Genomic DNA, 14,998 nt, shown 5'->3' with positions numbered 1-14,998 from the left:
GGCCGACACTAAAAATTGCAACCCTAAAAAAAACATCAAAAAAAAAAAAAAAAAAGAGAAAAAGAGAAATAATTAGTTTATGATAAAAACATCATGTCGTATATCGGTGACTGTTATATATTTTAAATCAAAATACTTTTTTCTTTACGTGTTGTACCATTTGATTGTTGTTAAAAACATTCGGCGGCCAATTATCTGTCCATATTGATTATACAGGCCCCCTAATTTTATAATTCCATCTTCTCGTATATATATATAAATATATATAGATATATATAGCCCCAATATTCGTGTTTCCAACGTTTTTTTTTTTCAAAGCTGAAAAATGACATGCCTTTTATACTCTTAAAATAATTATATTCACATATATATTATTTTCAAGAGTTTTTTTTTTTTTTTTTTTTTTCTCAATTTGTTACGAACAAGAATTAATAAAAAATTAATTCCAAGTTTACGAATGAATTCTCAATCATTTTTTTTTCCTTCTTTTTTTTTCTCCTTTTTTTCCTTTTCCTTTTCCTTTTTTCCCTTTTTTGTTTGTTTTCTCTCTCTCTCTCTCTCTCTTCCCATTTTTTTTCCTTTGTTTAACGTTTCGGCGACAATAATCCCCACGTTGAGAATGATAATTCTTCTTCTTCAACTAAAATTATATACTCCCTTTGATGAGTGAGTACTTCCTCTCTCTCTCTCTCTCTCGGATGCTGCAAACTCCATTCTTATAATAATAATACATAATAATAATAATACATAATTATAATATACATACAATAATTTTTAAATGAAATATTTTTTCTAATATTTACATAAATTTTTTTTTTTTTTTTTTTTATGCAAAAAAAAAGAAAAAACACTTCTCACAAATTTTTTTTTTTTTTTTTTTACACTTTAAATAACAATCACAAAAAAAAAAAAAACAATCAATTAATGTGAGACAATAAATAAATAAATAAATAAATAAATAAGTATGCCAGGTAAAATCGATTTGAACAACATCATCTTCTTTCTTCAAACTTTTTATTTTTTTTATTTTTTATTTTTTTTGTTTCAATCAATCAATGAGGTCACACAAGTCGAAGCCCAAATTTTACGCAACGAAACCTTTTCCAAAAATTTATTAAGTTTTGCCACTTAAATAAAACAACAATAACTGTATAAGGGTAATAAATAAGTAATAAAAAAAAAAGGGGTTGATTTTTTTTTAAAATTACTTTTACACTTTTCCATCACTTTATACTTAAAAATATTGCAACGTTAATAAATAAATAAATTAAAAATTATAAACCTACCTTTTTTTCTCTTAACAGTCAGAAACTCCCGTAGGAATTAAATACAACACATTTTCTGCCATTTATTTAATTATAATTCTATCTATTTTCATTTTTAAACTAATTTTGACCAATTTCAATCTCAATATATTTGACATATTAACCGACTGACTCAAATCCATTACAGTAAAAAAAAAAAAAACTTTCGGGGTGAAATTTTTTCTCAATTCTCAAAAAAATCAAAGTAAATAATAATAATAATTAATGAATGAATCGAACAATTGATTTGTACGATGCAATTTCAAATAATTGTTGTCGTTATTGTTATCATTATTATGCATTAATTAAAACGAAATCTCATCTCCCATTAAATTCACTCTTGTTTCATTAATTAAAAATAGAGAGAGAGGGAAGAGAGAGAGAGAAAAGAATGAAATTGATCAAAATTTTTCTACGACAAAAAAAAAAAAAAAAAAGAAATCTTAAACATTGTGCAAAACGTACCTTTTATTGGAATCCTCTTCGTCGGAGCCCCTTCGTAAAATGGTACTTCTTCGTGTACGTTTAAATCATGCCAGGGCATGTCATTTAATTTTTTTTCCTATTGGAAAAAAAAAAAAAAAGAAAAAATGGTAAAAACTTTAAATTAATCATGGATTAAGAAAAAGGATCGACTTTTTTTTTTTTTTTAAATTTTACCTGCGTTAATTCTTTATGCTCTTTGCTATGAAGATGATTTAAATATTCTTTAGCAGTTCGTGGGAATTCATCACAAACTTGACACCAATGCATTTCCGGATCGTAATAAATAAAATTGCACAAAGGTTTGGGTTCGTCATTACGATTATCAACGGCGTGCGTATTAGATTCATTACCCGGCGGTGCTGAAATGATTTTAAAAAAAAAAAAGTAAAAATCAATTTTAGTTTATTTTTAATAAATATATATATTTATACGTCACAGGGGACAATCTGTAACGACTGGACGCGACAACCTATAAAAAAAAAAAGGAATTACCTAGATTTTCGTCGCTTTCATCAGTTCTTCTCTTCTTTCTTTTCTTATTTTTTTTCGATTTTTTTCTATATTCGGTATTTGAATCCGAAGTCGAATCATCACTCGATGTATCATCACCGCTTCCTGAAGATTCTTTAGATCTCTATTTTTCAATTTTTAATTAATTTACGATAATAAAAAAAAAAAAAAATAAATAAAAAAAATGTAATAAATAAAAAATTTTAAATAATCATTCGCAATTTTTTTTTTTGGTACAAGTACGCATAATACGCGTCACGGTAATGATTTTTAAAAAAACACGCAAACATTACAACCGTTTTACCTTTTCCGCTTTTTTCTTCTCTGATTTTTCTCTAGAATTACTTTTTTCCCTTTCTTTAGAAGAATCCCGTCCGAAAACTCTACTTCCATCCGTCTTTTCTTCCATTGTTATCGACGGCCTTTCATCCCCGATTATTCCCGTTAAAATATCTATGACGTTATCTACTGCTTTTATTTTACTGGCTATTTCAAGCTGAAATTTAACAGAAAGCAAAACAAAAAAAAAATTAGTTAAAACGTTTGTTAGAATTAAAAACAAAACAAAAAATTAATAAATCGTACCTGTAATTTATTATTTTCTTTTAAAAGTTTCTCGCTGTCTCTTGTCTTATCGCCAATAAGTTCTTTCTTTTGAATTTTTAACAATTCTAATTCTCGATTTAATATAACTCCTTTTCTTAAATATTCTACCCTTTGTTTAGATAAAGTAATTTTCTGTTGCAATAATTCTTTTTCGATTGCTTTAAAAAAAAATAAATAAGTAAATTTTTATATATTATTTGTAACTGTAAAACACAATTTAAAGACAATTAAAAAAATTTACCTTCTTTTTTGGCTGGATCGTCCGTATTGATGGAAACAGATCCAACTTTAGACGATGAATTCATGTCACGTGACCAATTGTTGGGTCGAGATTGAATGTATTCCGACTGTTTAGAGAATAGTGAATAAAAAATATTAATTAAAATTAAACGGTTTATTTTTTTTGAAAAATAATTACTTTTTTTCAATTTTTTTTTTTTTTTTTTTTAAATTTATAACAGCAGACCTGGTAGCTAGTGTTTATCTTGACGGGATAACAACAATAACTTTTATTAATCAAAGGCTCGCCTACAATCATCCTACAGACTAAGTTTGCCGCTCAGGAGAGAATCATAACCAATTTGCACTAACCAATATAAGGTCTTTTAATCAATTGTTTCCATATTTTCAATTTGTTTTTTTTTTACATTTTATAACTTAAACCTGCGTACATTTAAATAAATTCATTGATCTGAAAAAATTATTAAGTAAAACTTACAGGATGAGTCGGCGGGGGAGGATATCCTGAATAATATGCATCGTATCCTGGATAACCTTCTGGTGCGGCAGGACCACCCGGACCAGTTTGATAGTTATATTGAGGAGGTGCCAACACTGAAGGAGCATTGCTAGGTTGATACCTATTAAATGAATTCTGAAAAAAAAAATATATATATATATATATATATATATTAAACATTAGGTAAATTCAATAATTATGTAATTAAAAAGAATTTATATATAAAAACTTACATCTGAACCAGGAGCAAGGGTTCCAGGAGAATTATTAGAAGGTGCTGAAACTTGATTTACATTTTGAGTGTGGAAATTGGTCACCATTGGCATGTAATCTTGACAGCTATTTATATTCATTGGAGGATTACGAGGATCAACAGGACCTGAACGATTGTGACTTGATCTCCATCCAGAAGGGGTTCTAGATCTATCTCTTCTGGGACTAGAACCTCTTATATCACTAAACGATAAAAATTTGTTAAGTGTCATATAAAGTACAAGCAATTTAAAGGACAATTATTAATGTGATAAATAAAGTAAAAGTATTACAACGAAATTAAATACAATTAAAAATAAAACAAATACATTCTTTACCCTTTATCTGAATCCTTATCTGGACTCTTTTCAGATGAATACCTTCTATATCTGTTCCTATCTCTGTCTCCTAGGTTCCCTGGATTTCTTCTTAATCTTGGGTCTCGAGGAGTTCTACTTCTTGATCTACTTCTCCTATGTCTAGAACGACGAGGTGATGGACTCTTTGAATATCTGATAACATTTTTTAATTTTTACGTCAACTTATAAAAAAGTAAAAATTTGTAAAAATTGGTTTTTCATAAATACTTACTTCCTTTTATACCCATGAGGACTTCTGTCCCTATCTCTTGGCTTGTCCCGATCCCTATCTCTATCCCTATCTCTTCCCCTTTCTCTATCTTTTTTCCCCTCATCATATCGATCCTCACTCTTTCTCTTGTCATTTTTTTTGTCAATTTTGCACCTTTCAGAGTCAATATTATTTAAATTATCATGATTATCTGATTTTTTTGTTTTTTCAGTATTTAAGGGCAGTGGATCAGTCCTTAAAATGAAACCAAAAGAATCCCTTTTAACATTTTCTCCAAACTGCCAAGAAAATTTATCTTTCTTTTCTATTTGAATGTTGTCTTGAGCAATTAGACTACTGTCCTGTCCTAACGATTCAATCGAAAAGTTATTCCCAGAGTTATTATTTCCCAAGTTTTCAGATTCACTTTTTTCACTCATCCTTTTTAGCCTGCATTAATACAAGTTCCAATTAAAAAATTTGATTTTTAAATCAAATAGTTAGCTTTTTTCTATAAGAAAAATTTGTATAAAGCAGTATATTCTGAAACAAGAAAAAATCAAAAATTCAAATTTATAAATCAAATATTCTAAATTATCTTAATTATCTAAATAAATTAGAGGTTCACATAGTTTTTTTTTTTTTATAAAACTAATTGAAAATTTATTTTCCTAAACCGAAACCAATAGTATTTAAGTTGGTTTAGAAAATATTTACTCTTTTGCAAAAGCTAATTGAAAAACAAATTGTCAGCATAGATATTTAAATATTTAACAACGTTTATCATTGATTTTATTTTTTAAATATGAAAAATTATTTTCACCACAAGTAATAATACACTAACTAAAAGATACATTTAACTAGAAAAAAAAAAAAGAAAACAATAAATTAAAGAACACGCGTTCATTACCCACCGGTTAGTTTACTTACATTATATTTAATAAAACTGTCAAAATGTCCTAATTAAAACTAAATTCACACAATTAAACTAGAAATAACGTATCCGGTACTAAATAATGAAATTCCAAAACTTATTTCATTGTTTTTTACAATTTATTTGATAAAAATCAATTCTTCATTAAGGAATATCCGCCATTTTCTTTTAAGCGATGAGTTTAGTACAAAAATGGAGGCAGCTAAGGATAAAAATCACATAGATAAATACACTTTTTAAAAATTTAAAACTTACGGAATAATTTACACGATATATAATTACAATTATATAAAAAAAAACTTATCAATAAAATAACTAACCTAAAAAGAAAAGTAATAATTATTATTTTAGAAAATTAAAAAAAAAAAAAAATTATTACGTCACGAGTGACGTCATTAGATAAAGTAAAGGTTAAGCATTTGAAACGAACTAATAAAAATTGAAAAAATTTATAATAATAATAATTTTAAAAAAATACTTACCATTACGTAATTGAAAACAATTAAAGGACGTAGTTTGCAATTTTTTATAAAAAAATAAATTATTAATAATAATAATTGAAATTTGCAAGAGAATGAAATTTATTTTAACTTGCAATAAAGATTGGTTGCTAACCGACTTTTACGCGCGAAAATTTACGCGGGTTTTTACTTTAGTAAAAGCTACAGCAAGAGCTTAGTCAGTTGTGTTCTTAAGTGTTTTTTTCTTTTTAAATTTGTGATATAATAATTGATATTTAATTAATTAAAAATATCTAAACATTTGAAAAAGAAGAAGAGAATAAAAGTTATTAAAAGATTATTTGAGATGGAGGCTTTTTTAAATGAAAAATGGACAAAAATGAAACCAACTTTTTACATTTATAAAGACAGGTAAATTGATCCATAATAATAATTATTTTAAATATTTTCTAAACAATTACAATAATATATTGTATTTATTTTTTTTTTTTTTATAATAAATATTTACAAATTATGAAATAATAATATATTTCAAAATAAAGCACCTCTAAACATTAAAAGAACGAAACGTGTGATTTTTTCATATTAAAAAAAAATTAATAAAAAAATTGAAAAAAAAAAATTACAAAGAGGAAGTTAAATTGACAAGAAATAACGAATTAAAATTTGATAGATTTTTTTTTTTTTTAAATTTCTTTCTCTTTTTTTTTTTTTTGTATAAGGACGAATTATTAGAACCACCTATTAAAATATATATATATATATATTTTTAATAAGTATTATTTGAATTTAGTTTTTTTTATATATAAAGATTTACTAAATAATATTTTATTAGTCTCTTTCTGCTTAAACAAATATGGAAGATCCAAGAATAATAAAACAACTTTATCGAGTTGTTTTTATTTTATTTTTTATTTTTTGTTAACTAATAAGAAAAAAAAAAAAGAATTTTTTATTCGTTTGTATTAAAAAATTGAATAATTTAATTTAATTTAATAAAAAAGGTAGTAATAATAATAATAATAATAATAAGAATGACTAATAGATCGACAGAATTTTAAATAATATTTTCTTTTTTTTTTCTTTTTTTTTTTTTCTTTTTGTAAATATTTCTATATAAATAAAAAAAAAGGAAAAATGTCGAATAACAATTTTTCACCTAATGACATTTTATATAATAATAATAATAATAATAATAATAAAACAATATTGCTTAATTTTTCCTACATTTTTTTTTTTTAAATAAAAAACTAAATAAATAATTATTGGTTTTTAAATAAAATCAGGTAATTAATTAATTATTTATTTAAATAACATTTCATTTACTCTTTTTTTTTCAATATATATATTTCATCTAAATTATTATTATTATTATTATTCATCTTCTTTTTGTTTTGTTTTAGTTTGTGTGAGACACATTATCGAATAACCTCTTTTTAGTTTTTTCATCATACTTATTATTATTATTATTATTATTTGTGTTATTAATGATTTTATATAATGATTTCATACAATTTAATTTGATATTCGAAATGTGTGTTGTACTTTAATATTTTCTTTAAAGTATTTAATAGGTCCTTACATCGAGCAAAATAGAAAATGTCAGAGTGTGGTGGTGGTGGTGGTGGTGGTGATGGTGGTACTGATGGTGATAATAATAAATTGATTTTTCTGATGGTGCCAATTTTTCTAATGTTTCCCAAAGGACAGAAACTGAAAGTGTAATTAAAAAAATAGATTTTATTTTTTTTTTATTTTGTTGTTTCAGTTCTGCAGGTGATCGAAAATGTCTTCTTACAAATTGTCCATAAGAGCACTAATCAAACAGCCTTGACCCAGGATGCTGGTACCCATTGTGGCTCACGTTCTAAACTATTTATTTCTTTTAATAACTGTAAGTACGTTCTTTCCGTATCGTTATTTATTATTATCATGTCGAAAAAATGTCCGTATTTATCTTCCATTTCTCTTGCTTTTTCAATTATACCTTTCAATTCATCCTCCTGTAATATTAAGTAATAATAATCAATCATCATCATCATCATCAAACCCACCCCTCTCCGTTAAACGGTTAGTTTAAATTAAAAATTACTTTATACGCTTCGCCATTCCTTATTTTCTTCTGCCTTAGTTTTTCGAGAGATGGCGGCGCGACAAAAACGACATAAGGTTTCAAATCCGAACTCCTTAATATTTTTAAACTTTGAGGATGTAGATTTAATACGCAGATTTTACCAGAACTCACAACAGTTCTTATAGCGTCTAACGATGTACCGTAATAAGCTTTTTCGTATTCTCCATGTTCCACGAATTTTCTAGCTAATATATCAGACTCAAATTGTGCTCGAGATGTAAAATGATAATCTTGACCGTCAACTTCTGATTCTTTTCTTGCTCTCGACGTATCTTTAATTATTTGACAGAAAAAGGAAATTAGAAATTGATGGTATTGAAATAGGTAGAATGATAGAGTTAAAAAAAAAAAAAAAAAAAAAACATACGAGGAATAGCAGCAGCAAATCTTTCGGAATCTTCCATTAACCTCTGCCTTAATTCGTGTCTTCCTATGTTTGGAGGTCCTATTAATACTATTGGGCGTTTGTGATTTGATCTGGGGTAATATAGAGACACTTCTTCGTATGTTAATATTTCATCCGCGTCGTAATCTAAAAAAAATTTTTTACACGTGTTTCCAAAAAGTTTCTTTTTTCCAACAACATTGTAATACTTACCGTCTAAAGTACTGGAATAAATTGGATAACTTCCTTCATTGTAAGCATTGCATGACGATTTTTTCCTTTTCTTTTTATTGTGTTTTTTGGCACATAATAATGTTGATGATTTTTTGGTTTTTTCCTTTGATAATTTGTCTCCAGCTATTTGTTGCTTGAGAGACTCTCTCCTACAAAATAACAATCAAGGGGGGAGGGGGAAGGGGGAGAGAGGAAAAAACAGTTTTTTAGTCAGTTTTTCACGTTTTTTATTATGTATCTTGTATGAATGACTCACTGATGTTGAAAAGTTCTACTGGGTATCAATCCTGCTAATACTTGATCTTCTTCTCCTTCCCTATACGCCTGCCACCAATTGGGATCTTCTTGAGAAATAACATGAAGAACATCTCCCTTTTGAAAACTGATACCTAATTCTTTGCACGGTATGTAAGTATCATCTTCCGGATCGTAATCAAAATGAGCTTTCATGTGCATCTGTAAATGATATCGTCGTTAATGTCCAAACTTAAATTATGTATCATCGAATTATTTTATGATAAATTTTTGAGAAACGTACGACAGTGTTCGTGTTTGTAGGCTGAATGGGCCTAGGTGTGTGTCCGGGAATGATGAGAAAAGTCAAAGTTCCTATCATTCCAGACAATATATCACAGACATCATGTATAGTTTTCCCTCTCATATCTACTCCGTTTACTTGTAAAACTTCGTCTCCTTCGTGTAAGAGACCGGATTTATCAGCTGCTCCTCCTTTAACTATTCTACCAATAATTACAGCTTCTCCTTCGTTTCTAACAGTCGCACCCTGGAAAATACAATTATCATTCCAACCATTTTTTTTTTTAAGAAAGAAAGATGGAGTTAAAGAGTGAATATGATACGTACGAGTGGCTCATTCGTTTTGTCAATATTAACAATTTTAATGCCCGTAGATTCTTTAGAAATGTAATGAGCATCTTCAGATGTTAAAAGTACATCTGTGGCAGGAGCATCCAAGGCAACAATATCACCCGAGGCAATTGTATCGTGAGCAGATAATAATCCTTCCATACCATAACTAGTTAATATTTGATTTAATTCGCCAGCTTCTGGTAAAGAGCACGGTTCGAGAATTTGAATGCACTGTTTTTCCGTTACAAAAAAAAAAAATTAATCAATCAATCAATCAATTAATGTTTTAATAAATATTCACACACACACACACGCACACACACTTACATCTCTAGCCAATTCTTGAGCTTGCCAAGACTGCGGACTAGGTAAACATTGTTTTTCGTTTGACAAAGTTACTTCTCGGACTTTATTACAAACGGAAAGAGCTCGTCCAAATTGTGGACTTAACAAAATTGCTTGTACTGTTGCCAACTGAGGCTCAAGGTTTCCCAAACAAGGCGCATTATTTTCTTTTATTTGATGTTGAAGTCTTTGCAAAGCGGCGACTAATTCTCCGTACACTGAAAATTTTTTTTTTATTAAACAAATATTTTTAAAGATTATATTATCATATTATGTGCGAACGGTCGAATCTGTGAATGATGACTAAATAATGGTGCCTTGCATTCAAAGGGCCTATAGTCTTATTCATACAAATGTCGTATACTTTTCCTTTCCGTTTTTTTAAGTGATTCGTGATTTACATTTTAATACGATAGACACGCCATCATATTATTATTATCATAAAAAGTTTTTAGGGATATCATTTAACTTACGTATAAATTTATGAACAATATCAGTCGCAGCAACATCATCTTTTCCTTCCTCGTCTGAATAGGCATCGTTAATAACTCCGGTTAGAGGAGGATTACTTTCAACAGCTTGAAGCTTTTTCGAACTTCTTATTGAACTTTTAAGAAATTCATTTTGTTTTGCTATCCTTTCCTCTTCTTCTTTTCTTTGCCTAATTTGTTCCTGCCGAAAAAAAAAAAAAAAATTTAATACAATAAGAAACTTTTTTAACGCGAGGAAAAGGGATAAAAAAAAAAAGAAATAATAATAATAATAATTTGGGGCGTTCATTCATTTGCCTAATGAAAAATAAAAAATGCCGTCGTCTGGATGGATATGTTTTTGGGCGCGGCGGTTTTTACAGGTTGTGATGTTTGAAATAAATGAATTCCACAACTCAGGTCGTTTGTACGAACAAACGATCATGTTTTATGATTTGTTTGTTTGTTTGTTTCTATTTCGATTCTCAATTATTTAATTTTTTGCCCCTCTACATAAAATGGTTGTTGATGGAAAATTCACCTCGAATTTTCTAATACTATCCATTTCCCGCTTGGTTGGTTCCCTTTGAGTATTGTTATTGATAGTCATAACAGTTCTCGCTGGAACCTGCGGAGCTGGTAACCTATTCATCAGTCTCCCATCTTTTTCAATTGTTAAATGATCTCTCGGTGGAGGAATAGGTTTAGCCAAACCGTTCATGCGTGATGAACCCTAAAAAAAAAAAAAACAAAAAATATGGCGGTCATTATTAAATCAATTTTTAAATTCTCACATATATGCCACCTTGATGATGTTTTTATATCGGTTTTGGAACCGTAAAATATATATCCTTGAATTGAAAATTATTCTAGAAATATTAGAACGACGACATTTTTTTTTTTTTTTTTTTCGTTTGTTTGTTTGCCTACTTATATATACAAACAATAAAAAAAAAAAAAAATTTTTTTACATTGTTTAACTAGTTTGTTCTTCTTCAACAACTTTTCATTTCATTTCAGGTTTTGGGGTAAACCTTTTTTTATTCACCTGAGTTCTTGGCGGTGGATATCTTGGTGGTGTTTTGCTAATGGCAATAAAAGAATCGGGTACATCCACGGGAAGCTCTCTATGTGGACCATTGTCTAGCATTGTCATCATCATATTGTATGCATCATCTTGTTCTTCAATCGGTGAATGTTTCAATGGTTCATCATCTACCACGACCAAACTCGATCCCGACCTTCTTCTAGGCCTAAAATTAATAATAATAAAAAAGGTAAAAAAAAAAAATTTTTTTTTGTTTTTCTCCCCCCCCCCTCATCATTTTCATCCGAAAAAATTTTCTTTTTACGCATCTCTCTCTCTCTCTCTCTCTCTCTCTCTCTCTCTCTTATACGGATTTCATAATTTTTCTCATTTTTTTAATAATAATAATAATGATAATACTTACCAGTAATTTTTTAACAATTTCATTTTTCTCTTTACGTCTCTTTTACCCGATAATAATAATAATAGTATAAAATAAAATTTTATTTAAAATATCATCTCATCGTTTTATTGTCGATTTCGAATCGTTCGCAACTACTTAACAAAAAAATATTATTATTATTATTATTATTATTATTATTATTATTATTATTATTATCCATACGAAAAAAAATTTAAAAATAGGAATATAATTTTTTTTACGGGGTGACAAACTAACTCGCGTAACGTATTCGAAAAAAAAATAAAAAAATTTTTTTTTTTTTAGAAAAGGAAGTCAAGACAGTGTTTCCTCCCCCTTTTTTTTTTCTTTCTACCTTTTGCTCAGGTACAAAAGGGTGGTGGTGTACACCACCAGTACCTGAGCAAAGCCATTCTTTTTAATTTTTTTTCAGGTGAACGATCTGATTTATCGTACAGGTATTTCATTATTATTATTATTATCATCGCCATCTATTTTGGTTTGGTTTTTTCTACAAGTAAAACCTTTTTTACGTTTTCATTTTCTATTTAACCACAAGAAAAAAAAATTATTATTTAATTATTTAATTAATTAATTAATAATAATTGTGATTATTAATTTATAAATTTTACGACGACGACGACGACGACGACCGTAATCGAAAAATATTAATAAAAAAAAAGAAAACCTGAATTTTCTAAAATGAATGATGATGATGATTAGAAAACGAGGAATGAATGATGGAATATATGGTGCTGAGGTCATATATAATTACATAAAAATATTTTCTTTTTTTTTTTAACTTGTAAAAAAAAAAAAAACAAAGAAAAAAACCAAATTCCGTTGGTTGTCGAGGAGAAGGTGGGAAAAGGAGGAGGCGGGAGAGGGAAATAGGCCCCCCCCCCGAAAAAAACCACGGTTAATTAGTCGAGTTCGCATATATATATATATATTATTAAAACTTTTCATTTTCTCTTTCGAAACATTTTCAAAGCATTTATTATTATTATTATTATTATTATTATTATTATTATTATTATTATTATTATTATTTTCAGCAATAAATAAATGCGTCCGCGTCTGGCCTGTACATATACCTTCTTTTCTAAGAAAGACAATGTCAAGATAAGAAAAAAATTCCAACTCGAATAAAAAAAAAAAAAAAAGAAGGCAATAAAAATGTCAAGAGGTTTTTTTTCAAAGTCGCCAGGTACGATTATTTTAGCACCTATACATATATAATACCTACTTTTTTTTCGATTCTTTTTAACCTAAAACTCGTTTTAGGTTAAAAACCTACCATGACTAACGACATTTTTTTATCAAACTAATCGAAATTATCTATCTATCTATCTTAAAAATTAGGCCGATTAGTCGCGTCATTAATAATTAATATTGAAATTATGTACCTAAAAATATACCTGTACGGTAAATTTATTTTTATGGATGGAGGGAAAGCGTCAAATGTTCCTTCTTTTGGGAAAATTCAAAAAAATTATTTTTGGATAAATACGTTCTGTCGAAAATGTGCGTGTACGTGCGTGCGTGCATGTGCACGTGTGCACGTGCGCGTGTTTGTATCATTTATAATGAAAATCATCATCATCATCATCGAGCAGACTTTTTTTTTCGGATAAGAAAATTAATTGTAATTTTATATTATCTAAAGTATTCGATTTAATATTCTTATTAGTATTGAATGTTTTATTACGACATGAAGAATTTAAATTTTTTTTTTTTTTTTTTTTTTCTTCCGTTAAAAGTAACACGAGTAACAAATAAATTTAACGATAGAGAAACCAAAGTCTAAATGAATATACATATATTAATTAAAAACTTTTTTTTTTTTTCGTTACCGAACTTAATTTGTTTTTAAATACTTTGTTATAAAAACAAACAACAACAAACAACAAACGATAAAAAAAACTCTTAGTATTTGATACTTTTGCAAATGTAGGTTATAATCATCTTGTGTATCTCTCTTATCACACACATAATTTTCTTATCATTAGTTTGTGTCTACGCGGAAACAAAAAGTCCTAAAAAAAAAAAAAAAAAATTCGATTTTTTTGGGGGGAGGGGAGAGGGAAAGGGGAAATCTCAAGTCAAAATTCTATATTACGTATTTCCATGATAAACGATGATAATGATGGTAAATTTTTTGTTTTTAGGTGTTTCTTGGTTGATAAAAAAATTAATGTTGCACCTGAATATGGTAAAACAAGGACGTGAGGAGAGTAAATTTTCCCACAACGTCATGGTCAAGGCTAACGGAAGGAAGTCATAGAGAATAATAATAATAATAATCGTTTACACACCGTCAAATATTTTTTTTTTTTTTTTTTTTTTTGGGGAATGCCTTATCAAAAATAACAAAAGTCTAAAACAACCGAAGGAGGAGGAGGATGATTAGGTGTGTGTGCCTTGGATTAAACAAAAAAATACAAAAAAGGTAAATGCATTTTTCTTTTTGTTTTCCCGAAAACTCGTCGTGTCAAAGGTTTTCCACAAACTTCCCTTTTTTGAATATCTGGCGTTCACGAATGACTTACGTATATAAACAATTACGTGGAAAATAATTTTATTAATTTGAATTCAACAAAACGGAAATTCTTCAAGGTCTTACATTTTTACCTTAATTACCCGATTTCTCATGATGATGATGATGATGAGGGGTGTGCATGCATGCCTGAGACAAATAAAATATTTTTATATATATAAAGAAAAATTCGAGATGATATAAAATTTTCTCAACGAGTAAATGATTTTCTTATCAAAATTTTCATGACGATACCGCGAGAATGGGAGGGAGGGAACGACCTTATTAACGATTTATCAGTTATAGAAAATGATGTTTAAATAATAATAATATTAATTTTCCATTCGATTGTTTTATTCACACACACCCCCCCGTAATATTATCCGGAAAATCTTTCAATGTTGTTCGATCTCGGTTGTTGTTGTCGTCGTCGTTGATTGTTTCGAAACTAACTAAAAAAATTTACAATCGAGACAAACGAATACCCTAAACAACACGATGATGATGATGATAATAATAAAAATGTTTGAGTTGGTCGCGAAGTTAAACACCTTTTAAACAATTTATATCGTATCGAAGTTTCGAGACGTTTATAATCCAGACTCTTGTTAACCACCCACCCACACAGTACGCGTCGCGATACTGACAGTAATGCCGAACCTAAATGCCCATTCCGGGGACCCTCCCCTCTCCCCTCCCCGCCACCGACAC

The 14,998-nt window shown here is 28.2% G+C and overlaps 2 protein-coding genes across 2 annotated transcripts in view; both read right to left on the bottom strand.

Annotated features, from left to right (window-relative positions):
* Positions 1-4,907, bottom strand: part of Phum_PHUM287340 (uncharacterized protein) — a gene marked incomplete at both ends in the record, with an annotated part of 7,204 nt that extends 2,297 nt beyond the window's left edge. The window contains 11 exons of the mRNA XM_002426911.1: positions 732-850; positions 1,770-1,866; positions 1,965-2,149; positions 2,283-2,424; positions 2,605-2,796; positions 2,886-3,052; positions 3,148-3,253; positions 3,625-3,780; positions 3,879-4,101; positions 4,236-4,409; positions 4,489-4,907. Of these exons, the coding sequence (XP_002426956.1) occupies positions 732-850; positions 1,770-1,866; positions 1,965-2,149; positions 2,283-2,424; positions 2,605-2,796; positions 2,886-3,052; positions 3,148-3,253; positions 3,625-3,780; positions 3,879-4,101; positions 4,236-4,409; positions 4,489-4,907 (1,980 nt within the window). The remainder of the gene's footprint in view (positions 1-731; positions 851-1,769; positions 1,867-1,964; positions 2,150-2,282; positions 2,425-2,604; positions 2,797-2,885; positions 3,053-3,147; positions 3,254-3,624; positions 3,781-3,878; positions 4,102-4,235; positions 4,410-4,488) is intronic.
* A 2,775-nt stretch (positions 4,908-7,682) lies between these two features.
* Positions 7,683-11,462, bottom strand: Phum_PHUM287330 (uncharacterized protein; the record flags this gene model as incomplete). The annotated part of the gene is made up of 11 exons (XM_002426910.1): positions 7,683-7,865; positions 7,955-8,268; positions 8,364-8,528; positions 8,595-8,764; positions 8,872-9,071; positions 9,154-9,399; positions 9,480-9,716; positions 9,813-10,048; positions 10,304-10,502; positions 10,842-11,033; positions 11,349-11,462. 11 exons carry the CDS (start codon positions 11,460-11,462, stop codon positions 7,683-7,685), a joined length of 2,256 nt encoding a protein of 751 aa, XP_002426955.1.
* Positions 11,463-14,998: the final 3,536 nt, after the last annotated feature.

The sequence above is a fragment of the Pediculus humanus genome, genomic scaffold (assembly GCF_000006295.1).
Source record: "Pediculus humanus corporis 1103172107667 genomic scaffold, whole genome shotgun sequence".
NCBI lineage: Eukaryota > Metazoa > Arthropoda > Insecta > Psocodea > Pediculidae > Pediculus > Pediculus humanus.
The sequence above is the reverse complement of the archived record's forward strand: the minus strand, read 5'-3'. Positions and strand labels throughout refer to the sequence as shown.